The sequence below is a fragment of the Betta splendens genome, chromosome 19 (genome assembly GCF_900634795.4).
Source record: "Betta splendens chromosome 19, fBetSpl5.4, whole genome shotgun sequence".
Classification (NCBI taxonomy): Eukaryota; Metazoa; Chordata; class Actinopteri; order Anabantiformes; family Osphronemidae; genus Betta; species Betta splendens.
In genome coordinates, this window is record NC_040898.2 from 16,152,885 (window position 1) to 16,177,428 (window position 24,544).

The window sequence follows — 24,544 nt, forward strand, 5'->3', positions numbered from 1 at the left end:
ATCCAGTCAGTATCAGGACTCAAATCAGTGATGTCAATAAACGGCGTCCTCTGCTTTTGGAGTCGCTTCAGGCGTGTAACTGCCTGGTCCACTGCTTAAGAAACAGAGCCACAGGTTCCTTGTTGGCCTTTATTCTAAAACAGTAGTAATCTTTACAATTACACTATTAAAGCTATTTTCTGTAAATTAAACCCAATTCTTTGAGATGATCACAAATTGGTTCTGATTCTGGTACCAGATTCAAAGATGCAAAATATGTCTTCGTACAATGTCTTGATATTTCTTCTGTGTCCTGGTATAAAAATAAGCTCTAAGTGCTTTGCACACTTTAATACTGTCTCTGCTTTGGCCTGTTCACCGCCCGGGTGTCTCCAGTGTCTCAATTAAACTCTGGAAACATCGGAAGAAACAACAAAAGCATTCGTAAGACTGATTCAAACCAACCAGAAAAAAAAAAATCGACTTGGTCATGAAGGGAAATGTTCATGACCCAGAGTCACATAGTCTCACTATATACAGTGTATATATGTAGATACCAACAGTTTGTAAATGACCAGAACCTGGTCCTGGACAGTGCCTTTATACCATCTCTGGAACAAGGTCCAAACGTTAAATCTACAGGTAGCTTGATACGTTGAAGAACTACAAATTGCAGTAATATTAAAATAAAACAACAAAGTGGATTTAACCTGTTCAGTATCACCGGCCTCCAGCTACAAACTGGCTTTGTCCCAGTGACCGATGCTATGAGAAGCAAGAACAGAGGAAAAGGTGAAGGATCAGAGTGAGGGTGACTGACAAGTCCCATGCGTTTCCAGCTGTTGAGCTGCAGATGTTTGGTAAAAGGAGCTCTCACTCCTTTTGGCTTTTTGTTCTGGAGATGCATCTTTCTGAATCTGATCTTCTTTCACAGTTTATTAGAATAGTTTAGATGAACTTTCTCTTGAGAAGCAGAACAGCGTGGCAGTGACTCTGCTCTAGAAGACTCCGTATCCGTTAGCGTGGCGCGTGGCCACGGCAAAGGCGGGGTAGCCGTCGTAGGTGGCGTAGGCGGCCAGGTCCTGACCCAGAGACACGGCCTGCTTCAGCTGGGAGGCCACGGCCGACGGCGCCGGACTCGCCAGAGTGTAACCTGGACACACAGACAGACTCGCTCAGCGCTAGAGCCGCCTCTGCTGCTGTGGAGCAGTCGGGCTGTGGTACGGACCTTCACATACCTGGGAAGGCCACCGAAGCCTCGGCGGCGCCGTCCGTCTGCAGGCCCAGCGTCTGCAGGGTGTGCTCGGCCGCGTGGACCTTAGCTTCCTCCACAGCGGCGCACAGCTTGGCGGGTGTGAAAGGATGTCTGGAGACGGATGGAGCAGACGGCGTCAGTGTCTAAAGGACATGATTATTGGACCTGAGCAACAGTGAAGAGTGGAGGCAGTTACACGTTGGGGTACTGTGACGCCAGCGCTGGGATGGTGATCTTGTAGAGGAAGAGCTGCCTCTGATCGGGACCGATGGCCGAGTGCAGCTGATAGACAGGTTGGCCCCAGTTGTTCTTCTGACACAGCTCCTCCAGAACCTGATGGGGAGACGGGTCACACATGGGTCTAGCCCCACCTGTACACAGACCTGTGACCTGGTGAGTGACGCTGCTCTGACCTGAGGTGCAGGCTTGATGGCGGCGGCCTTCATGCTCATGGCCGCCGGGCTCATGGGCGTCAGCTCCATCCCCGGCAGCAGGTCGTACAGCTTCTCCTCTGCCTGCTTGTCGGCCTTCAGGCCGTAGGAGGCGCCGCCGCCACCTCGGCCCACGACTCCGCCCCCTGCGGCGTAGGCCAAGTATCCCCGCCCCCCAAGCCCCCGCACCCCCGCAGCCCCTACAGGTACAGTCATGTAAATTTCTACAGGAAACCGAAAAGGCGTGAAATCAATCAAATCACCGGAAATCAACTGGGAAAAATCACAGTCAAACAATCATCAATCAGAACGGACAGGCTTGGCGTTGTCTTGGAAATGGGGCATCTATCCTGCTGCGGGATGATTTCACTCTCTGCTAGTGGAATTAAAAACAGGTTCACTCTTGATTCAATCGATCAGATTTGATTCCTGGTGAACGTCATGTTCAGATTGGAATTTGAGTTTGACTCTGAGACGCTGAGAAGGATCAGCTGGTGGTGAACTGAGCGTCTGAGGCGCCGACCTCCGAGCAGACACGAGTGAATGACTCGTGATGACTGTGTGTCCGCTGACAAATGAAACAGATAAACACTGAAGGACTTTACAGACCCTCAGTTCACCATGGCTGATTCTGAACACATCATCATTCCAGATCTTTCATGGGCAGCAGCAGCAGCAGTTTGCTTTAAATACTCAGAGTCTCAGAGTCACTGAAGTGGAAAAAATGCACAAACTAACCATTGTGAATATGCAACTAAGACCTTTGAATTCAGTTGATAGCTGAGCTACAGTGACTGTGAGCTCATTGCGTTCAAGCTCAAATTCACCCTCACCTCTGACCGATGGGGTCCGGATCAGGCCTCGTCCCCCAACGTGAGCTTTGGCTGCCGGGAAGCGGAACTGACCCGGTACAGCCGCGTAGGCCTGGGGGGCGTAGAAGACGGGTGCACCCAGGTAGGTGGCCGAGGGGTCGTAGACCTGACGGGGCAGTACAGAACCGGGCGCGTGTCAAAGACCAGTAGTTTGCCGTTTCAACCCCTGGCATTGTGCTGCGTTCAGGGTCCTACCTGTCCCAGGGTGTAGGCGCTGTAGTCGGGCTGCAGCAGCGTCCCTCCTCTTCCTCCGGTTCCTCTCGTGTATCGGACGTAACTGTCCTTGTCGACCGGCTTGGCCAGCGTCACTTCGATGGGAGACCCGTCCACCATCTGTGGGAGGCAGAACAGATTCGTCAGCAAACTGCCCACACGGGTCGACTCGAACCCGCCGGTGCCTCACCTTCCCGCTCAGAGCATTCATGGCGTCGATGGCGTCTTCTCTCTGAGCGAAGTGAACAAAGGCGTAATCTCTGATCTTCTTCACTCGCTCCACGGCACCTTTCCAAACCATCCAACAGCTTTAGCTGCATCCAACAACAGCTGCTCGGTGCACATCATGGTGCATTCAAGGACAGTCTGACTTTGGACCACTGTGCTGTCCTACCTGGCTTGAGGCTGTTAAACTCCTTCTCAATGGTCTCCTCCGTGGTCTGCAGCATCAGGTTCCTCACGTACAAGATCTTGACGGTCGCCATCGTGTCCTCATCCACCTCCACTTCAGGCTCGGCCCAGTCCACAGCAATGGCGTGACCCCACAGCTGAATGCGACCTGAGAGGACAGTGAGAAACATGAGGCTGCGGGAGCAGCTCTGCTTCGTCAGACCTCTGAGGAAGCATCTGTGAGCATGTGATCGCGCTCAGAGTTCATCTTCCTGAACCACTGGTTCTGAGCCTCCAGTTGCTGGACTCTCGTCTCGTCTCTCGTACCTGGCAGCAGTTTGCGGCGAGCCATGGCGGCTGCTCGATGGCTCTCGTACTCCACGAAGGCGAAGCCGCGATTCTTGGTCTTGTCTGCGGCGCTGGGGTACACGATGACGTCCACCACCCCGTCCGTCACCTTCCTCATCTCGCTCAGAATCTCCTCGCGCTTCTTGGTTTTGGGGATCCCGCCAACGAACAGACGGCAGTTGTCCACGCTGGCACAGACGCCGAGGAGGCGTCCGTTCCTGCACAGAGAAGAAGAGGAGGACGTTGGGGAACAGCTGGAAAACAACAACACTAGCAGCACCTCAGCGGCCAGCGTTTGGGTCGAGAGATAAAGCAGACGAACTGTGTGCAGGAGAACGAGCTGAACCGACCTGATCTCATAGTTGTTGAGCTGCTTCATGGCGGTTCTGGCTTCCTGTTTGTTGGTGAACGTGACGAAGGCGTAGCCTCTGTTGTTCCCGTTGAAGTCCATCATCATCCTCACCTCGTAGATCTGCCCAAACTGGAGACAAGAGGATGTGAGTGCTGCTCCGTGTTGGCCTGAACCAAGCCGAACCCTGGTCTCTCACCTTCTCACACAGCGGAACCAGCTCGTCCTCGAACAGATCTCTGGGTAGTTTGCCCACAAAGATCTCGCTGCCTCTCTCAGGTGGAGGTCCGTCCCAGCCCGGCGGGGGGCCGCCGTACCGCCGCTGCCCGTTCTCCTGCAGACACAACATTCAGCAGTGATACAAACAGGTTCCGATCCGAGTAGCAGCTCAGACCACAGATGACACGTCACCTGCCGCAGCTGGTATCCTGTGCGTTGCATGAGGGCCCGAAGCGCAGCCTCCTTCTGGGTCCCCGTCAGTTCGTCCCCGCTTGTTTTCTGATTGGATTCCATTGGGTGTGATTGACAGCGATATGAGAATCAGCGAAATTAGGGGAGCTCACTGGAAAACAGGCAAAAACCAGAAGGTCTCTGACACATGGAACCAGACGTATCTGAGCTGCAGCAGGTCAAGGTCTGTGGGCTAATGATTGACAGACTGTGGAGAGACCGTCTGCGGCCGCTCTCCCAAATGTCGTCCTATTGGTCGTTAATAGTATTTAGACACAAGGCTAAGGAGCAGACGGGACGACTGGACCCAGAACTGATCCGGACGTCTGCTGAACACAGGAGGCAGACTGAGCCTGGTTCTGTAGAGGTTCCTCTGGTCCCACATTCTGTGATGTGTGTGAGCTGAAGGGTTCAGAATGACGAGGCTTGAGTTGATCAGGCCTCAGGTTACAGACACAGACCGACGCTCTGCAACCACAAAGGTCCGAGGCTCGAGATCGGCTTCATTTCAAAGTCTGCAGGAAACGAGCTGTGAGCTCTTCAAATCGGAGAACGACGGAGACAATAGAACGCAAGGACACACACACACACACACACACACACACACACACGCACCCTTGTATTTACATGGAAGTGAGGCCCTCCACTGACATAATGCCTTCCCTAGCCTCTAACCCTGACTCTAACCATCACAACTGAAGGCAGACGTCTAACCTTTGCTCTAATCTGAACTCAATCCCAACCTCAGCCCTAAAATCACATCTTGACCCTCATACAGACCTTTAAAGACACGAGGACCGGCCAAAAGACCAAACTAGTGTGTGTAAAGGTGAACAGAGGGAAAAGCAGTCTGGGATCAATCATCAATCACAAACAAAGTAACACTGCAAAGACTGTTCGTCTGATTGGTGCAGAAACATTTATTTTCTCATTATTAATGAACTGAAACAGAAGCTCAGTGATATTAAAACCTCTGAACCGGCTGATGAAACGTTTAGTTCTGTTAGTTCTGATCCTGAAATAATCGTCTCTTTAAATCAGCGCATGTCCAATCACAGACCTCCATCCGCACAGGCCTCGACTCCTACGACTCCCAGCATGCCTTGCACCACGTGGGCCTTATCAGCCAGTGGTTAACCATTCATCAGAGCCTCAGCAGGGATTAAACCGTTAGAGCTGCAGAGACACGGTTTCGTCTGCAGCTCAGTGAGAACGAGCTGTGAGGACGGTTTTCACTTCAACTCCGTCCAGTAAAGCTTTGGCTTCTGAGCTGCTCAGAGCAGAAACCTTCATTCATGAACAACCTGCTTCGGTCATGTCGTAACACTTTACTGATCAACCCTTTATACGTAGTTGTCTATTTAGTGTCTAGACCTATTTAAAAACTGTTGATGATTGTTTTTAGTGAAGAAAAGCAGCTGTGGAGGCAGAACCACTGGAACCCATTGTCTCAGTGTCTGTTTGTTCTTTTAAGCACATTCATCACACTGCAGCGAAGACGAGCGGGTGAGCAACACTAGTTTCTCTCTCTCTCTCTACCTTTAAAGAATAAAAGTCACACCGTAGAGTTTGTGTCTGGATGAAAAGAAGTAAACTCACCTGAGCAATTCCAGAGATCACCTCCCTCCGATCAGAGCTGTGTCATTCTGAGCTGTGTGTCACTGAGTGATCGCATCATATCAAACTCCAAAGGTTCACTGTCCTGGTGTTAGCTTTACGAGCCGGCTGGCGTTAATCGTTAACCTGCTATCTGTGGACACACACACACACACACACACACACACACACACACACACACACACACACACACACACACACACACACACACACACACACAGAGTTTCTCATCAACGTGGGGACTCCCCATTGACATAATGCCTCCATAGCCCCTCACTCTAACCATCACAAATAAAGGCACACGTCTAATCTTTGCTCTAATCTGAACCAAAACTCAATTCTAACCTCAGCCCTGAAATCACATCTTAACCCTCAAAAAAGCCTTCGCACTGGTGGGGACCTGCCAAGTGTCCCCACGTTGTCACAGTGTCCTCACCTTGATAGCAAAGACATGGTTTATGGTCCCCACGTCGAAGGACAAACACGTACACACACACACACACACACTGTGTATTTGCATGTGTGTGTCAGGAGGCCTTTGCCCGACAGCCACTATCTGCTGCAGCGCAGAGCAGGTCTTCAGCTCCTGACACCCGCCAGGGAAACGCAGCAGCTGCTGCTGTGTTAAACAAAGTCGCTCTGTAGCAGTGAAGCTGTGGTGGAAGTCATGGTTGTTTACAGCAGCCTTTGACCGCGGTGCATCGTGGGAAATGTAGGCTGCATTGTTCAGACTTTACATTAACACAAGATGCGTAAGTGAAATGAGGATCCATAAGTGTGTTGGTTCTACTCATGGTAAAGCGGCTCCAGCATTAGATGCGGTTGCCATAGAGACACTTCCTCCAGTTTCTCCTCTGGCTAGACGTTACAGCAGCCGCAAGCTGCTGGTTCTGCTGATGTGAACCGGGCTGCACCCAGTCCAGAATTCCAGTGGGTCGGTCCTACCAGTCTCCCCTCACCTGTGGAGTGCAGATGAGTTTTTTTATCATGAAGGAAGGGGCCTGACAGCTGGACCCCAACCAAGTCCATACCGGCCCACGTTACCGGACTCCAGCAGCTGAGGGGTTAAACTGGGCCGGTGGCGCAGTTCTGAGCTGAGAGCGTGTTTCACGTGGTTGACACTGATGGCGAGGCAGCAGAGGGACAGCGGAGATGTTTGTGTGGAGCAGGACGCACGTCTCTGTGCGGCTCAGTCGGGTGAACCGGTTCAGTTCGGGCTCTGCTCGGCGGTTTGCAGGAGGAGGGGGTGGAGCCGTCACATTCTGGAAACGGAAACAGGCGCTTTCTTTTGATTCACGTCATGATTTTGATGCTTTGCTCTGAGCCGTGACGTCAGAACTTTGAAGTTCTGAAGCCTTGTTGTCCAGAGCAACGGAGCAGCTGCGTGCAGTAACAGGACGTGGCCAGCAGATGGCGCCACGCGGCAACAGCAGCGAGTAAAACTGAAAATCAAACTTCTGACAACAAATAACAAGTTTGACGTAAAATGTGAGAAAACGCGGATCCGACGACAAATGAACAGAGTCGCTGAAAAACGTGTTTGTCATCAACGTTTTAATCGAAGCGACTGAAGCTTCTGGTCCCATCATGTGATTTGAATCCTTTTCTCGTTACTCGGAACCAGACTCGGTCCTTCTGTCTAGAACCACGTTGCAGCGGACCCAGCTGAGGGCTGCGGTCATGTGACAGAACCGAAGCTTTTCTTCTTCCAGCATAAATGAGGAAACGTGATGAAGGTCGGGCTGATGAAGAGGAGGAGGTGGAGCTGAGACTGAACAACTTTTGTACACGCGGCTGAGTCGCTTCAGTCCGTTGGTCGAGACTCTGGAAGTAATGACGTTACCGGACCGGACCGCGGCTCTCGGGTCGTTTCCTTCATCGATCCTTCCAGTTTCTCCTGTTCCAGACTCAAACTCACGAATCGCACGTGAGCGGGCTTCGTCTCCAGACAGATCGAGCCGAGTCGAACCGATCGTTCTGGATCCTCAACTCTTCCCTGCCTGGCGTCGCTCCTCTGCGGACTTAAAGACACGTTTTTGCTGACATCTCTGATTCTGGGTTCGGCAGGATTGTTCTCAGCACTTTGGTTCTGTTCCAGATGCTCGCTTGACGCAGCGTGTTGTTTTCCTCCGCTCGCCTTGTTTCATCATGTGGAGCCTGTTGATTTAAATACTTCCAGCCTTTTACTTTCTCGACGCTGCAGCTGGTTCTTGTCACAGTTTGTCTTTGTTGTGTGGCTTCACTTCAGGCTGTGCATGAAGCTGGTAATCAGAACCAGGGACCCAAAGAACTTACAGAACCCAAAAGCAACCGTTCATTTACGAAAAACCACTGGGAAGAGTTTGAGGCTTGAGGAATTCCAGGTAAAGCCAGTTCCCATCACCATATGCTGAAAGCTTTGGGAATCATTAGCAGGAGCCTGAAGGAAGTTCTTCAGAACCTGGGAATCTGGGACTGGTTTCCTCTGTGACCTCATCGCTGTCGAAGGAGTCTGGGTCACGTCTGAGATGTAAAGAAGGAAACTGAGGAACCCTCAGGGACCCAAGGCTTCCTGTACGTGTAAGGAGTGAAGCTCTCTGAGGAACCATAAGGGCCCAGAACCATCGGACCCATGGGCACCCTGCGGGACCTGCAGTACGCTCTACAGGAGAAGATCGAGGAGCTGCGGCAGCGCGACGCCCTCATCGACGAGCTGGAGCTGGAGCTGGATCAAAAGGATGAGCTGATCCAGCGGCTCCAGAACGAGCTGGACAAGTACCGGTCTGTGATCCGGCCTGCCACAGCCCAGCAGGTCCAAGCCCAGCAGCACAGCCTTGTCCTGCAGCCGGACCAGCACCGCAGCAAACGCCAGGCCATCTCTGCTGAGCCCATGGCCTGTGACATCATGGACCTCAGCCACGTCACCCTGCCCTTCTATCCCAAGAGCCCAGAGTAAGTCCGGTCACGTGGTTCTGGTTCTGTCCTGCCACCAACAGACGAACGTGGTTGGATGGAAACATCCACGAGTTTGATCTGATGTCTGTTGAAGATGCAGGTAGTTGTGTTGGTCTCTGGACTCTGCTTCTACTGCTGCAGAACCAGTTTTGGTTCTGGGGGGTGGTGGTACGAGGTGAAATGCTGTTTACCGTGTTTCCTGTAACGCATGTTGGTCGGGTTCCAGCCACCTGGTTCTGCTCAGGTGAAGCAGACGCTGGTGTTGACAGTGAAGCATCATGGCATGTTTCTGTCAGAACACACGGGTTGTTTTGTTGTTGGGCTTCCTTTCAAAAGCACCACTCTTTGCTTTAATGGGCCAGGTTTTGGTCCGAACCATATGTTGCAGTGAGCTGCATCAGGAAACGATTGATTGTTAAGGCCTAAATGAGTGAAAAGTTCTGAACATCATCATTTTCCGGGACCTGTCAGGGCTGGATGAGAGTTTTCTGACTGGGTCGTCTCAGTTCTCTAATCATCAGTGTTGGAGCAGCAGGTGCTCGTCCTCCTTCTGGGTTTTCTCATTAAGCGAACCGCAGGAGCTGCAGCCGCAGAGGCCATCATTTTATTCTGAAAGGGCACAGCACCGTCTCACTTTCTCTTCCATGAAGTAAACAGAACTGGACTAGAACCATCCCACCCCTAAGAACCTGGGTCCAAAGACTCCTGCTCAGCTCTTTTCGTCCAGTTTGTGGAAGTTTTCCTGTGTCTGTCTGGGTCAGATCCATTTGGATTCATATACTATAGGGTTTATTATGTTTTGTGTTGGGCTCAGTGTGTGGTTCTAGTTTCAGTAGAGCGTGTGGACTGTGATCAGCCACTCTCTCTCTCCTCGTCTCTTCTTTAACCCTTGTGACGAGTTAATGATCTGCAGCTGAGGCTTTTATTCTGAAGACGTCTTGACTGTTTTAGAGTCCATTTAACTGATGTGATCAGAACCTCATTGACCCAACTCTGGCTGAGTTTGTTCATGATAAACACAGTTTGTCTGTCTCTCTGAATCTGTTGAAGGAATGTTGTCATGGAAACAGTGTTTACCTGTGGCAGCAAAGGTTCTGGTTTGGATGTTTACTTTATGCCAGAGCAACAGAACATCAGCGGTCCGTTAACTTCAGAAGCGGGTCAGGATTGTCCTCCATCTTCTCTGCTTGCTTCTGCAGCTGTTTTGCTTTTTGTTTTGTTTTTGCTTCAACCTTCTGCTTTTTTGTGCAGTACTCAGTGTTTCCCGCTGCACTTCCCAGAACCTTCAGCAGAACCAGGCCCAGTGTGGGTGCTTGGCTGGACCTGTATTGTCTGTGTCGTTGTTACTGTTTGCAGACTTGATCCAGATCCAGTTTGAGAGATTCGTGCTTAAAGATCAGTAGCGATTCTGAACCGGAACCGAAGCTGTGATAATTCCACAGCTGTGTCTCTTTCACTCCGTTTCAGTGGAGATGTGGCTCATTGAGGCGACAGAAAGGAACCTCCTGCTCCACCGCGCCGGGTTCTGTGACGACTGCTCAGCTGCTTTCCTTTGTGGGTGCTTGAGGAAGGAGCTGCTTCTCCTCCTCCTTCTCCTCCTCCTCCCACAGACTGGTCCATGTGTGGTGCCAGCTGCTCAGAACATATTTGATAATAGTGGATCATTGCAATGCTTTGTGACATGCAGGAAAAGTGACTGAGGCCAAAACAGGAGCTTCTGAGCACATTATTGGTTCTGTTGGAATGTGGTAAGTGGATCTGGCCCGTCTGGGGAGCAGGAGTTTTACACTCCCAGACCCACCGAGTCTAGAATGTTAACCTGGTCTTTCACACTGTTTGACTGTGCAACTCGTCTCCTGTGTCGGTTCCGTAGGTCCAAGGAGCTGATTAAAGAAGCCATCCTGGACAACGACTTCATGAAGAACCTGGAGCTGTCGCAGATCCAGGAGATCGTGGACTGCATGTACCCGGTGGATTACAGCAACGACGCCTGCATCATCAAGGAGGGTGACGTGGGCTCGCTGGTGTTTGTCATGGAAGGTGAGGAGAACCGCAGCTCTGACCCGGCCCGGTGGTGTCTAAACACAGCTTCCTCCAGAGAGACACACACACAAGCACTAATATTAACACACAAACACCAACGTAACCGACGGTAAAACCTGGACCGATTTTCCAACAGTTCAAACTCTCCCGGTTCTTTTCTACAGCGATGATTCAAGGTTGGACCATGTTGACAGCAGGAGCCTGTGTCTGTGGAATCTCACATCCCGTAATGAGGGATCGGCCCAGATGTGCTTCTGGAAGCAGGGATTCATCAGAGAAGCCATTGTTCCGCTCGTTGAATCCAGAGGCACTTGTTTTATTTATAGCTGCATGTGAGCGTGGCGCCTTATGTAACATGGATGTGAGCAGGTGGAGGTTGGTGTGTTGGGCTGAAAATGTCAGTTCTGTCAAAGCTGGTGCTGAGTCCAGTTCTCATTAGAGGCACGTGAGCCTTTTCTCTCTTATTGTCTCTGTTCTGGTCCAGATGGCCAATCCTCTATCCTCCGCTGGTGGGCGGCACACTGATGACATTTATATGGAAGCAGAAGCTGCTGGGTGGACGACACCTCTGCTGAAACGAAGAGCGAGTCCTCACCATGTGAAAATGGGTCCGGGCTTGAACGAGTGTCCCACACGTGTGTTGATGTGTGTGACCCCCTCTGAGTAAATGGGTCATTCTCAGAATAAGGAGCAGCGCGTGGAACTGTGTGTTAATGAAGCCTCAGACGATGACCCGACTTCGACATCCAGGAGGCCAAGCAGGCGGAGCCGGTCCCTCAGCCAACACCAGGTCCGTCCGGTACTGACCTGCAAGGTTCCAGTCGTTGCCGGAACCGAGTTTTGACGTGGAGCAGCCAACGAGTGGAGACGCTTCCTCACTCGTTGGTGAACATCCTCATTAACATCTCAAACTGACTCGAGTGTTTAAAGAGCAAAACGCACGTTCAGATGATTTGATGAACATCCGGAGGCATTAGGGGGCAGATGGGGGCTAAAAACATCTGGTCCCATCAGGAAGAGGAAGTGGTTTCTGCAGACTTTTTATTGCTTTTACAGCAGTTACACAGTGTGCGTGTAGAGCGATGCAGCCGTCACTTTGACATCACTGCTCCACGTTAACGGGTCTGTTCAAACACTGAAACCACCTGCTGCAGCCGCGGCTTCATGGGCCCACAGCTATAAAAAGGCCTGCGTGAAATATGACGCTCATTAATTCTGCGTTTGGAGGAAGAAACAGATGCAGCCGTTTTGTCTCATTATGTAAAATACAGGGCAAACAGACACACACAGCTTCGTGGTGGATGCGGTTGGCATGGCAACCGGTTAGATGACCGTTTTGGTGCTTTAAATGTTTTCACAGTTTGAAAAATTGGAATCAGTTTATAATGAAATGAAGGAGAGAAAATAAACGAGAGAAAGGAGGGGAGAGAACGATGTGAAGAGATGCGTTAGTGAGGAGGAGGAAGAGAGTGATGTGGAAGGAGCAAGAAGAGCAGAAAGGAGGAAGGAAAAGAAGGTGCTAAAATGTGGAATGAATCAGATGAAGATAAAGAAAGAGAAAAAGTGAGGAAAGGAAGAAGCATGGAGGCAAAGGTAAAAGATGGGACACAGAGAAAGGGGAGAGGGGGAGAAGTGGGGCATGAAGCTCAGTATCTAGGGCAGAATGAGAAAGTCCACTAAATCCACCGCCTTTATTTCGAAAGGCTACTCTTCGTTGTTTGACTGGTGTTTCTATTATTTCGATCACCCTGGTGGTATCTGTAAGGTTCAGATCTCACATCACATCAGAATCAGCAGCAGCGGAAGTAGAGAAGCTGTACTGAACAGGGACCCTGAACGCGGCCTGGTCCGGGTTCTGGTCCCGCCGGTCTGTTCTTCATCCCTCATCTTATTGTGTTTAGCAAAGCAGTGCTGTCATTTCCAGCTGGAGCTTGAAGGTCGACGGAGGTCGTTACCTGTAAATATGTGGTCCCAGTCAGTGTTTGTGGAATGAACCAGTTCAATGTATCTGGACGAGGCCTCACTCTGATCTGGGACCTGCTGTTGAATGTGCTGGATGTGCTGAACGACTGATCCTGTAGGAGCAGTTTTTGGGTTCTCTGGTTCTGGATCTGCTGGCGAGCCCAGAGAGACCTGACGCCTCCTTGGCCTGTGTTTACTTATTTAAAGTTCTCATGCCCCACTCATCATATTGAGCTGGGCCAGATGTGGCTTTGCCTCTAAACGGAGGCGGCGTCCTGAAAACACAGCTGGAGGGAAGCAGAGAGGAGATGCATTATTGAAAAGGATGATTCAAGCTGTTCATCCAGCTTCTGTTAAATCACACACGCTGGGTTCAGACTGACAACCGGCCCTGGCTTCGTCCCTGTACTGCGGCTCTGTCCGTGGTGCTGAAGTCCTGCATCTGGTTCTGAATAATCTCAACGATCTGAGCAGGAGGAAGGAGCCGGTTAATGATGATGGCAGCTGATCTGTGCTGACTGAGGATGGAAGGAGGTGAAATAACAGCAGCTCCAGGCTTCATGAGTCTCACTGAACGAGCCTCTGGGGTTTATGACTTACGTTTAGGCTGCTAATGATCATCAGTGACCATCTGCTCTGGGTTTGTGCCGTGTTTAGATCAGGGTTAATTAATGTTTGTCAGTCGGCGGCTGCTACTGAGCAAACACTGACGCTGATTCCTAATAATGTGTCCATCAGTTCACGTTTCTCCATGTGGGTCCAGTTGTCCTCCTGAAATAAAGGTACAGCAAGTTTCCTGGATCATCAACCAGTTAAACTCTGTGTATGGCGTCTTCTGGCCTTCACATGGCATCACATGACATGAAGCATGCAGCTTCCAGTTTTCAGGACTCTCCACAGTTACATCAGTCACATTCACTGGCCTCCACAGGAAACCAAACGCTCCTCAGTCAGAACTGCTCACGACTTAAATAGTTGTAGATGTGAACTGAACATGATCCTTCAAAGCTGGAACGAACAGTTTAAGTAGCTTCAGTCTTGTTTTTTGTCTAATGTGTTAAAGCCCAAACCTGAGTCACATCAGCTGCAGCTTCTCCGATGCTTCCAGGTCTTTTCACAGCGGTTTCATTATAGGACGCTGCATATTTAAGAGTCTCCGCTTTGGTTTCGTGTTACTGTTTTTCGTAGGTCTGTCACTTTACTATATGTCTTCATTGGTCACTCTTTTTCTGGCACCGTATCGAAGAGCTGCAGGTTTATTAATGGCCTCAGTTGTCATGTCCTCTGTAAACCTTTGTTTTCCTCCACTCAGACGAGGACATGACAGGACGTTCACACACTTTGTTGCTGAAGCAGAAACTTGTCTGCTTTGATTTGATGCAGCTGCTGGTGTTGAGGTTCTGTATCACTGACCATGGAACGTCCTGTTTGTCCAGAGGGGAAGGTGGAGGTGACCAAAGAGGGGATGAAGCTGTGCACAATGGGGCCCGGCAAGGTGTTTGGAGAGTTGGCCATCCTCTACAACTGCACCAGAACGGCCACCGTCCGCAGTGAGTATCTGCCGTCACTCTGGACTCGATCTGATCTGTTAATGAGACGCGCAGCAAGTCGGCGTCAGGAACATGAGGTTGGACGGTTCCCCCTGTTCTTAGTACCTACAGCTGCAACACTAGAGCAGTCGTCTTCTCCGGCCCGGCCCGGCCCGGCTCAGCTCAGATAAGCTCAGTCTGACAATTAGACTTTTGTAGATATGTTAATTTTTCATTACAGCAGATTGCGGTTGGTGCCGTCACGTGACTAACTGTCCACTGACGGTGCCGAGGTCCAGTCGCCTGCTGGCGGAGACCATTCGGGTTCTGCCGGAGTTCAGCAGATGACCTGACAGGAAGAATGGAAGTACCGAGACTGCACTCCAAACCAATAACACATCACCACAACTCTGACAGCACAGTGCATGTATACGCGCGCACGTGTGTGCAGATCTCTAACTTTTTGTTAAGGCTTCCTGGTAGAGTGCTCACTAAGCAGCGGTTGCTAGGCAACACCATCCGGTCCAGCCAATGAGCTAAGTTTTTGGCAACAGTGTTTCTTGGCAACAGAGTTGGGTTTGAGGGGATTCGTTTCCGTTTGCTGAAGCTTTTTGCTCGTTATCTTCAGGGTAACACGCGGCTCCATCTAAGTTTAGCTGCTCTTAAACATGACGCCATGATGAGGGGGAGTCCTGAAGGCTCTGTCATAAACCCAACCAGTTACTGTCACAGCAGCGCCAACTCCTGCTTCAAAGAGTATTATTATTTTAATATAGGTGTGGTCATATTAAAGCATCTGCAGCCTCCCTGACCTTTGACCTTTGCCTCCACCTCCCACGTTCCTTTGCCTCTTGTTCGCCCAGCGAGTCATGAAGAAGCATCCGCTGAGCCGTTACCAGAACCCACCTGACACGCACACAATGCTCGCTCATATTTGCTGCTGTGAAGTGTGTCCTGTTGTTTCCGTGGTTACACAGACACTTGGTGTCTCCGTAGCAACAGACAGCGGGGTCATAAACCAGTGAAACAAGACATTAAAAGTAATAACAAAACTAACTCACTCTATAGTGAAATGAGGTTCAGTAGTTTATCATAGAGGTCGGACTGCAGGATCAGCTGCTTCCCTTCCTTAGTTTTCATCAGATCAGTGCAACGTGTAAATATGAAGTATTAGATTAGAAGCATCATCACCATCATCAGTGTGTGAAATTACAAGCTGAAAATGTTGAAAAAAGTCACTTTACTTCTACAGCTGCAGTAGCTTCACTAACTCATTAAACGGGTTTGGAGCACGCTCACACACACACGCACACACAGCAGATGTCCTGTAACCATAGTAACACGCTCTGAGCATCACTGCTGAGGTTTATGGGATGTCTGATGCTGATGTTTGAGTTGACTGAAAAGCTTTCTATTTTGTTATCAGACGTTAGAACCTTATAGCGAAAAGTCAACAGTTCTGTTAATGACTGCATTGAATCTGCAGCTGCGTCTTTCGTCCTTCCTTCCTCCCTTCCTTCCTTCTTTCCTCATGTCACAGCAGCATTTGTAAACCTGCTTGTTGAGATATAAAAAGCCATTTGACCAACTTCAGTCGTTCTCCTGTTCTCTGAGGACAGTGAAGGCAGAAGAGTCAAACTCCGGCTTGTAATGAAGCTCAGGATCCTGCAATCCTGCAGCCATGAGCGTTGACATGTTGGATGTGTAATGTTGTGTCCATGCATAGAGGGGTGTACTGTTGCTATGACAACAGAGTTTCTGCGTAGATTTTGTGTTTTATGCTAAATGTCTGCGCTTGTGTTGCAGCTCTGACCCACGTGAAGCTGTGGGCCATCGACCGCCAATGTTTCCAGACCATCATGATGAGAACTGGACTCATCAAACACGCAGAGTACATGGAGTTTCTTAAGAGGTACCGAGGTTCTGGGTCATATAATTAAACCGGGCCAGAAATGGACTTAGAACACTTAGTAGGTAGTTTACTGGAGTTTTAATCCTAGTTAACACATGTGCATGTGCGTCTGTCTGTGTCTGTGTCTGTGTCTGCCTGCAGCGTTCCCACCTTCCAGGACCTTCCAGAGGAAACTCTCAGTAAACTGGCGGACGTCATGGAGGAGGTGAGTTTTGCTTCTCCACAGCTTAATGCTACTTCAGCTCAGCTTGTCAAACGCTTCATGAGCAGAGCAGCTGTTTTCCTAATAAATGTGTGGTTCAGACTCACTATGAAGACGGAGAGTTCATCATCAGACAGGGAGCCAGAGGAGACACCTTCTTCATCATCAGCACAGGGAAGGTAAGTCCCTTCTGCCGCCGCCTAACCGAGCCCTGCATCCATGACCACACTCATCGTCTGCTGACCTCCCTCCCGTCAGGTGAACGTGACTCAGGAGGACTCGGCCAATCAGCAGAGCGTTCACCTGAGGGAGCTGGCCAGAGGGGACTGGTTTGGAGAGAGAGCTCTGCAGGGGTAGGACCCGACTCCAAAGCCCCCAACCTTTGGCCCCTGAGCTCATCACAGAGCCATGTTGTGTTGAGAGTTAGATGTCGTCATGTTAGGGATTCACTGTCTTTACGGGTGGTCCTGCTGCTGGGGTCAAAGGTCACGGTCCGGATGCCTCGCATCCTACACTCGTCAGTGAGCAGCAGAGACTCAGGAAGTGTTAAGTTAACAGGTTGACGACACAGAGACAGGTGGAACATGCTTTAGTCTGTCCGTTTTGTCTAGTAGCCTCCTATCTGTTGAATATATTCCAGCGGTTTCAGTCTTTCTCGATAACAACCCGCAGTTCACCCTCACACCGCGGTGTGTAAATAAAAGTATTTAATTAAAGTGCATTTTATTTGTGTTAGTTCTTTTTTAATTGTAGTTCTAAATTGGTAAAGGTAAAAAAAACACTATATATGTGTTATCTTCATGTCTCCTTCATCTTAGATGTCAAAAAGTACTTGTGGCTCCCAGTGTTTTCGTTTCCATGGAAACCAGCTCCAAATGGCTCTTGGGTGTTAAAGGTTGCTGACCCCAACGTAGTTTCAATCCCAGCCTCAGCTCAGCGATAATGTATCAGACTCCTGTTAAGTATGAGTGATCTTTTAATTTCCCATTGTTACACAGTCATCGTTTCGCCATGTGGGCCCGTCTGCCCGACGCGTCCGACACCTCAGCAACACCAGTGATTATGAAGTCTTGACTGCAGCAGGTGTTAACAGACGTACAAGTTCATGACACGCCGAAGCTGCTCCTCACAGAACCAGTTGTAGGGAACCACCTGTAGGCTCAGAGGAACAACTAGAATGGGTCTGTGTGTGTGTAATGGGGCTAATCAAGGTGTGTGTGTCCTACAGGGAAGACGTCAGAACCGCCAACGTCATTGCCGCAGAGTCTGTCACCTGCCTGGTCATCGACCGAGAGTAAGACATGACCTGCTTTAAGCAAAGTACACGTTTAAGCTAAGAGGTTGTTAATCAGCATTTATGTGAGTCTGGAGTAAATGATTTCCTGTTTTTGATACTTTCCATTGTTTCCAGATTCAGTGGTAGTTTGGGTTCTGGTTCTGAACACATTGATTCCTACATCCATTCATTATCAGCAGTGTTTAACATCCTCCATCTGCAGCTCAGCCAGCTTTGAAGTATGGGATCAGCTGCTGCCCTCTGTTGGTCTCACTCTAACAGGGGGCTGGTGTATTTTAGTGTCTCAGCTTTGGGACCTTTAGGCTCTGCAGCTGAAGCTTCAGGCTAGTCAGATCACACTCATCAGTGTGTGAAATCTGCGCACACACTCATCAATGTGTGTGCACCAGGATGAAGTGATGTGTATCTGTGTAAAGTCTGGGACTGATTGGCTGCTGTCTTTCCTCCACAGCTCCTTCAAGCACCTAATTGGTGGGTTAGACGATGTGTCTAATAAGGGCTATGAGGATGCTGAGGCCAAAGCCAAGTAGGTATGAGCCGGTGCTGGCTCGGTTCTGTGCGTTTGCTGTATGTATTGATGTTTACAGCAGTGACTGGAGCTTCGGTTCTGCTTATGTAAGACTACTCAGAAGTAGCTGCTGTGGGCCCACAGCAGGTCACCAGCCTGTTTACATACAGACACGCAGCCTCCTTCTGTTTACACTGAACCAAACACCTCCCACTTCACCATGACCACCAACATGGACCCAGTGTCTGGTCCTTGGTTCTTTTTGAGAAGCAGCTTTGTCCTCTGACCTGCTGCACATCCCTGATCTGTGAACTAGACAAGAGGCTTAAAGAGCGGTTTCATCACACACTGGAGCGACTGGGCTCAGTTTCCAGCAGGCTATTCATAGCTCAGATGTGTTGGTTTGTGCTCAGCCGACAACTCACAGCCGCTGGTTTCAAGAAAAAGCTCCAGAGTTTTTTGGGACAAACACACGTATGTGTTGAGACCTGAGGTCAACAGCTGTGACTTTCAACGCTCAGACGTGTGACAGAACCACACACATTCTTAAGGGGTGTATCTGCTGGTGTGTGAAGCTGGACCCTCGGTGTCCTCTGTCTGGGACAGCTTGTCCTCCTGTCCCGCTGCCAGCTCCTTTACTGGGGGAACCTCTGAGCAATGTTTCCACCAGCTAAAAATACCAGCAGCAGTCATGTTGGTCGGCCCCTCAGCACTCCCCCCAGGACCGGGCAGGACGGACCAGCCTTTCCTCAGTCCTTCACTTGGTCTTTAGCCAACTCAGGCTTCGGCAGAACTGCAGCCTAGACCTGAGGTTTGTTCTGCAGGTCCATCGGGTCCTCGACTGGTGATGAAGCCGTTCTCGAAGGCTGCTCCCTCTGGATTCTGACAGACTTGAACTTAAAAAAAATCTCATTTGTGACCTTAATGATCAGAGAACTGGAGGCTCTGGTAACCTCACCACAGCACTGGTACCAGGAGACCAGACCCTCGGACCTGCAGCGCCTTCACCATGTGAACTGGAAGTGGAGCTCTTCCTTTGAGACGGCGCTCCTACAGACCCTGTGCAGAACCTTCTCGTGAAGATTCAGCCTGTGTATTTTAGCCAAACCCAGACTTCCACAGCTGGAGACGGAACCACAGAGGTCCAGGTTGACTCAGGAGGAGGTTTGTGATCAAAGTCTCATTCCTGTAGCCATTTAATACAGCTGAGAACAGTCGCTAGCTTTCCTGGAGATGAGGGACGTGCTTCCAGGTTCCGTGAGGCCCGGCGGCCTCCCTGCTGCTCCCTCTGTCTCCTTCTCCATCCACACCTCCAAGAAGTTCCCTTTCTTTCGAGTGGTCAAATGCTACAGGTGCGATCGGTTCTGGCTGTGTTAGACCTGCTGGTGCTCGGTGTGGGTCGAGTCTCTATCAGCAGTTCGCGGTGACAGGCGCTTGTGTTTCTTTTTAGATATGAAGCAGAGAACGCCTTCTTCTCCAACCTGAAGCTCAACGACTTCAACATCATCGACACATTGGGAGTCGGAGGTTTTGGACGCGTCGAACTGGTACGAACCAATCTTCAACAGCTGTTGGTTCTAGTTCAGGTTCATTTGTTTGTTAGAGAAAGTGGTCAGAGCTGCTCAGTGAGATTCAGAGTGTTTGGGCTCCAGGACCCGAGAAGAAACAGTGAAACCAGGTCAGCACGGAGCTGGAGAGGCCAAGAACGTTGACTACAGCTTCTCTGGCCTTAAGCTTTGATCCGTCTGCTGAATTCCATTTATCGTTTATTGAACTTCCTACATGAGGCCAGAGGTCCGAGGGCTAAAGGGGAAGCCCTGCGGATGCTCTGACCCACAGCAGGGACCCCAGCGTTCAGTGTCCTGTTGCATAGCTGAGAATCATACTGAAGTCCACTGGGAACCAGAACTGAGGCCGTTTTTCCACCGGACCTTTTAGGTTTTGTAAGATGAGTCCGCAGTGGTTTGGTTCTCTGGGGTATTTTCCATTTTGTATCCTGTATCACCTGCACCTGGTGTTTTCCATTTGCACACACATAGTCTTCATTCCCGGGTCCAGTGGAGACCTGCTCCACAAATAGAGCATTGCATCATGCTCTGTAGGAGCAGTGTGTGTGACTCCAGGCAGATGGAGGGATTAAACAGTCTACTGCGCGGTTCAGTGGGCAGTCAGGATGTTCTGGTGAAGGTGTTGGACAGGTTTTCAAAGCAGCAGTACGTTTGTGGCTCCTGAGTAGAACTGAGGCCGTGTGTTGGTCTTCAGGTGCAGCTGAAGACCGACGAGGCCAAAACGTTTGCCATGAAGATCCTGAAGAAGCGGCACATCGTGGACACACGACAGCAGGAGCACATTCGCTCCGAGAAGCACATCATGACCGAGGCTCACTCCACATTCATTGTCAGGTCAGTCACTCGTCCTCATTCAGGTTCTGTGATCAGGCGCGCTAACCACACCACCTCCTGCCCCTCCAGGCTCTACCGCACCTTTAAAGACAGCAAGTACCTGTACATGCTGCTGGAGGCCTGTCTGGGAGGAGAGCTGTGGACCATCCTGAGGGACAGGTAACATCACATGGCCATGTTCAACCAGAACAGAACCAGTAGCTTGACAATAACTCTGTTACTCTGTCAGGGGTTCCTTCGAAGACTCCACCACCAGGTTCTACACGGCCTGCGTGGTTGAAGCCCTCGCCTACCTGCACGCCAAAGGCATCATCTACCGAGACCTGAAGCCTGAAAACCTGATCCTGGACAGCCGAGGATACGCCAAACTGGTAAACATACCCAGGGCCGCCGATTCTGCTCAGCCACACTCGGCCACAGGTTCTGCCTTTTAAATGGATCTTTAGCATTAAAGCCTAGATGTGATGACCCACTGCGGCAGATCCAGGGATGCCCGTCAGAACGGAACAGGACTGGACCTCAGACTTATGTCTTCTTTGTTCTAGGTCGATTTTGGTTTTGCAAAGAAAATTGGTTTTTGTAAAAAAACATGGACGTTCTGCGGGACTCCAGAGTACGTGGCTCCGGAGATTATACTCAACAAGGGGCACGATGTCTCTGCAGATTACTGGTCTCTGGGCATCCTCATGTACGAGCTGCTGACTGGCAGGTGAGCAGAGCACGGCACCGGTAGGGCCGACCCGGTGAAGCTGCCGTGTCTGACGGTGTCTGTGTGTCTGCAGTCCCCCGTTCTCAGGACCAGACCCAATGAAAACCTACAACGTCATCCTGAGAGGCATCGACATGATTGAGTTCCCCAAGAAGATCACCAAGAACGCCGGCAACCTCATCAAGAAGCTCTGCAGGTAGGCGGCGCCGCGGGCCGGGGCACGTTCACGGTAGAACCACCTCTGAGCCATGGCTTTGCGTTGACAGAGATAATCCCTCCGAGAGACTCGGGAACCTGAAGAACGGCGTGAAGGACATCCAGAAGCACAAGTGAGTGAGCTGTCAGAGAACCAGGCTGGTTCCAGTCCTCCTCTGAACCTCGGTCTGTCTGTTGCAGGTGGTTTGAAGGCTTTAACTGGGAGGGTCTGAGGAAGGGAACCCTGACTCCACCCATCATACCTGATGTAAGTCAGCCGCCAGTCTGTTAATCGAAAGGCTACAGGAACTAATGAGCTGAAGCCACCACAGACTCACCCTCGATCCTCCTTAAGTCTTAAACTTGTTTGTCCAGTCAGCAGGAGTTTGACCTGTGTGCTTCCTTTCAGGTTTCTTCTCCGACTGACACTGGTAATTTTGATAGTTTCCCTGAAGACACAGATGAACCTCCACCAGACGACAATTCTGGGTGGGACTATGACTTTTAAGTGAAGTCAGAATCTTGAAGGAGCAGAACCTTATGCCTCACGCTGGAACAAGGGGACGTGGGCTGCTCCTCCTCTGGACCCAACTCATCCCACAACGACGGAACCAAACAAACTGTCCCAGTGGAGATGAGGACACATGCCAGTCTGACTCCTTCCTGCTTTAGAAACGGCCGTTGGGGTGAAGTATCGGCACCTTCTAAACTCTGGAGCGTTCTCCCATCATGCTAGAGCTGAGACCTGAGATCCTGAGGCCAGCAGCGCAGTGTGGTCAGTCACACGGTCCAGGCCTCCGCGCCCCACAGGCCGTGGGTGCTCCCTGAAGAACGGTAAGCTGTGGATCACTGGACACAGCCAAGGACATGATGGGTCCCTGACTTCAGTGGAGCTTCACCTAATACTGAAGGATGAAGTTTAACCTAAGACTGAGCAAAAAAGCTCGAGGTCACCCTGATGCCTTCACGCTTCCTGTTTTCACAAGCTTCATAAAGCTTCACATCCAAAGACAGAGACAAGGTTGGATGATGGAACACATCATTCATTTCTACCTTTAACCATCTCCCTGTGATGGAAATTACAGCATGATATCTCATATTTTGGACAGATTTCCAAAACTTCCTATAGGTCTTTGTTTATAAGACATGTGAATCTCAGGAGGGACATTCATGGTCTGCATGCACACAGGGGTCTGCTGACAACTACCCAAGGTACCTGTAAGGTAACTGACCTACAACAAGTGCCCCAAAGACGTGTCCCAAAAACGCTAACGTTTCCTGACACGATGCACACACAGTAGCTCCATGAAGCAGCGGCTGGTGTAGACACGTGATGTTTGCTTTCACAAACCTTTTGAGAGTTGATTCGTGTTTTAATATGTTTATAGGTATGTTGTGAACTTTTATAAACACGGTGGATCATTTGTTTCAAAGCCTTTATGTTAGCGGTGTGATATTCCTGTAACATGGTCAGTGATGAGCTCTGCATGATAGCACTGGTTAACAGCATGTTTGGTCTTCACCAGTAAACACTAGGACCCACTAGGACCCACTAGGATCCAGTAGGATCGAGTGTGACAGTTTAATAGACAGCAGCATCCAGTTTGACACAAGAAATCACAGATGAAGTATTAATTTAAAAGATTTGTTTGGACCAGAAAGAAATGTATTCATGTTCATATTAACTCTTAGTGATGAAGGTATTTTGTGGTTATAGATTTCTATGAATTGTCAAGATTTCCATGTATATATTTGAAGTATAGTGCTTTATGATGTTCAGTTGTAATTATTATTATTATTATTATTATTATTATTATTATTATTATTATTATTATTATTATTATTATTATTATTATTATTGTTATTATTGTGGCCGTGATGGTAGCTGAAACACTCTGTCTCTCAGTTGAGAAAAGCTTTATGGGCATGACTGTTAAAACTAAAGTCATTTTGCTAATAAAAGGTTGGATCTGTTCTTTTCTTGAAAATCATTTTGAGGTACAGGATTTAACCTGGATGAGGTTTTAATTTATATAACTTGTGTTTTCCATTCCGATAGTGTTTAACTATTGTGCTGTCGGGACTCAAACCAGCGACCTCCCACACCAGGCAGCACCAATGCCACTTAGGGACTGCTTCAATGACTTGTTAAAACTACATACAAAGGTACTGCATTTGTATTCTGACTACTGCAGCACCAGCAAAGACATTTTAATTGATTTCACAATAAATAAGGGGACAGTCTTTGGAATCTTATAAATACTTCAGCTACACTTCTACTTCACACATGACATGCTTGCACCAGGGGCCATGCTGACCTTCTCTGTATTATTCCACATTATCACGTGTTAACAGGCTGTAACGCATCATCCTAGGTCCTGGTACCATGTAGTACTGGACCTAAGTCTGTGTGGAAGTTCTGTGCAGAGAAGGCTTTAGGTTAGACTGTGAGGTGGGAGAGTGGGAGGAGGAACTCATCGCCATTATTGTCTCAGAGCCACAGGACACCAACAGACAGAACCCAACAGGCTTCATGCGTAGCACGAGACGACATGGACCAAGCACTGGATTCCAGCTGTGGACGGGTCCAAACTGTCCCTGTGTGTTCCTATGTGTCAACATGTGTCCTTTGGACTTCCAGGTTTAAACATCTTCCACATATGAGAATTTTAATTTACTGGAACGTTTGTTTAACCCTAGAACACCATCACTGTACACTGATTTAAAAAGTCTACCGTTTTACAAGGCGTAAGTTTGCAGTTGATCGTTGCTCGTAGCTAAAGGAGAATGAAGTCTGAATAAGTCTGCTGTTAATTGCTATGAACTTCTGTCAATAAAATCTAAAATGTTAAACCTCTGCGTCCTGTTTTTTGAGTCTTGTTTGGGTTTAAACCCAAATGATGAATGTTCTCAAATATTGTGAAATTAGCAAAAAATGAACGGGATT

The 24,544-nt window shown here is 49.6% G+C and overlaps 2 protein-coding genes and 1 non-coding gene across 7 annotated transcripts; 1 reads left to right on the forward strand and 2 right to left on the reverse strand.

Annotated features, from left to right (window-relative positions):
- Positions 1-115: 115 nt before the first annotated feature.
- a1cf (apobec1 complementation factor) lies at positions 116-6,037 on the reverse strand. Of its 3 annotated transcripts, none has more exons than XM_055504235.1 (13): positions 5,887-6,037; positions 4,249-4,399; positions 4,037-4,171; positions 3,839-3,969; positions 3,468-3,706; positions 3,145-3,309; positions 2,941-3,038; positions 2,733-2,870; positions 2,499-2,643; positions 1,648-1,865; positions 1,431-1,567; positions 1,218-1,345; positions 116-1,132 (listed from the first exon to the last, which is right to left on the reverse strand). In XM_055504235.1, exons 2-13 carry the CDS (start codon positions 4,348-4,350, stop codon positions 978-980), a joined length of 1,791 nt encoding a protein of 596 aa, XP_055360210.1. In that variant the 5' UTR covers positions 4,351-4,399; positions 5,887-6,037; the 3' UTR covers positions 116-977. The 3 variants fall into 3 exon arrangements, with proteins under 3 accessions (XP_055360210.1, XP_028989813.1, XP_028989814.1); XM_029133980.3 differs by having other exon boundaries at positions 1,648-1,889; XM_029133981.3 differs by having other exon boundaries at positions 996-1,132; positions 1,208-1,345; positions 1,648-1,889.
- A 972-nt stretch (positions 6,038-7,009) lies between these two features.
- Positions 7,010-24,450, forward strand: prkg1b (protein kinase cGMP-dependent 1b). Of its 3 annotated transcripts, XM_029134463.3 has the most exons (18): positions 7,026-8,835; positions 10,712-10,878; positions 14,280-14,393; positions 16,179-16,284; positions 16,426-16,489; positions 16,588-16,665; positions 16,745-16,839; positions 17,715-17,780; positions 18,235-18,309; positions 19,742-19,838; positions 20,554-20,693; positions 20,763-20,852; positions 20,923-21,064; positions 21,239-21,402; positions 21,476-21,598; positions 21,669-21,731; positions 21,799-21,865; positions 22,007-24,450. In XM_029134463.3, the coding sequence occupies exons 1-18, from the start codon at positions 8,516-8,518 to the stop codon at positions 22,103-22,105; spliced, it is 2,070 nt and encodes a 689-aa protein (XP_028990296.1). In that variant the 5' UTR covers positions 7,026-8,515; the 3' UTR covers positions 22,106-24,450. The 3 variants fall into 3 exon arrangements, with proteins under 3 accessions (XP_055360208.1, XP_028990295.1, XP_028990296.1); XM_029134462.3 differs by having other exon boundaries at positions 7,011-8,835; positions 20,554-20,852; XM_055504233.1 differs by lacking the exon at positions 18,235-18,309 and having other exon boundaries at positions 7,010-8,835; positions 20,554-20,852.
- On the reverse strand, positions 23,857-23,960 carry LOC114846626 (U6 spliceosomal RNA). Its single transcript, XR_003784095.1, has one exon. It is a non-coding gene; the product is annotated as a U6 spliceosomal RNA (small nuclear RNA).
- Positions 24,451-24,544: the final 94 nt, after the last annotated feature.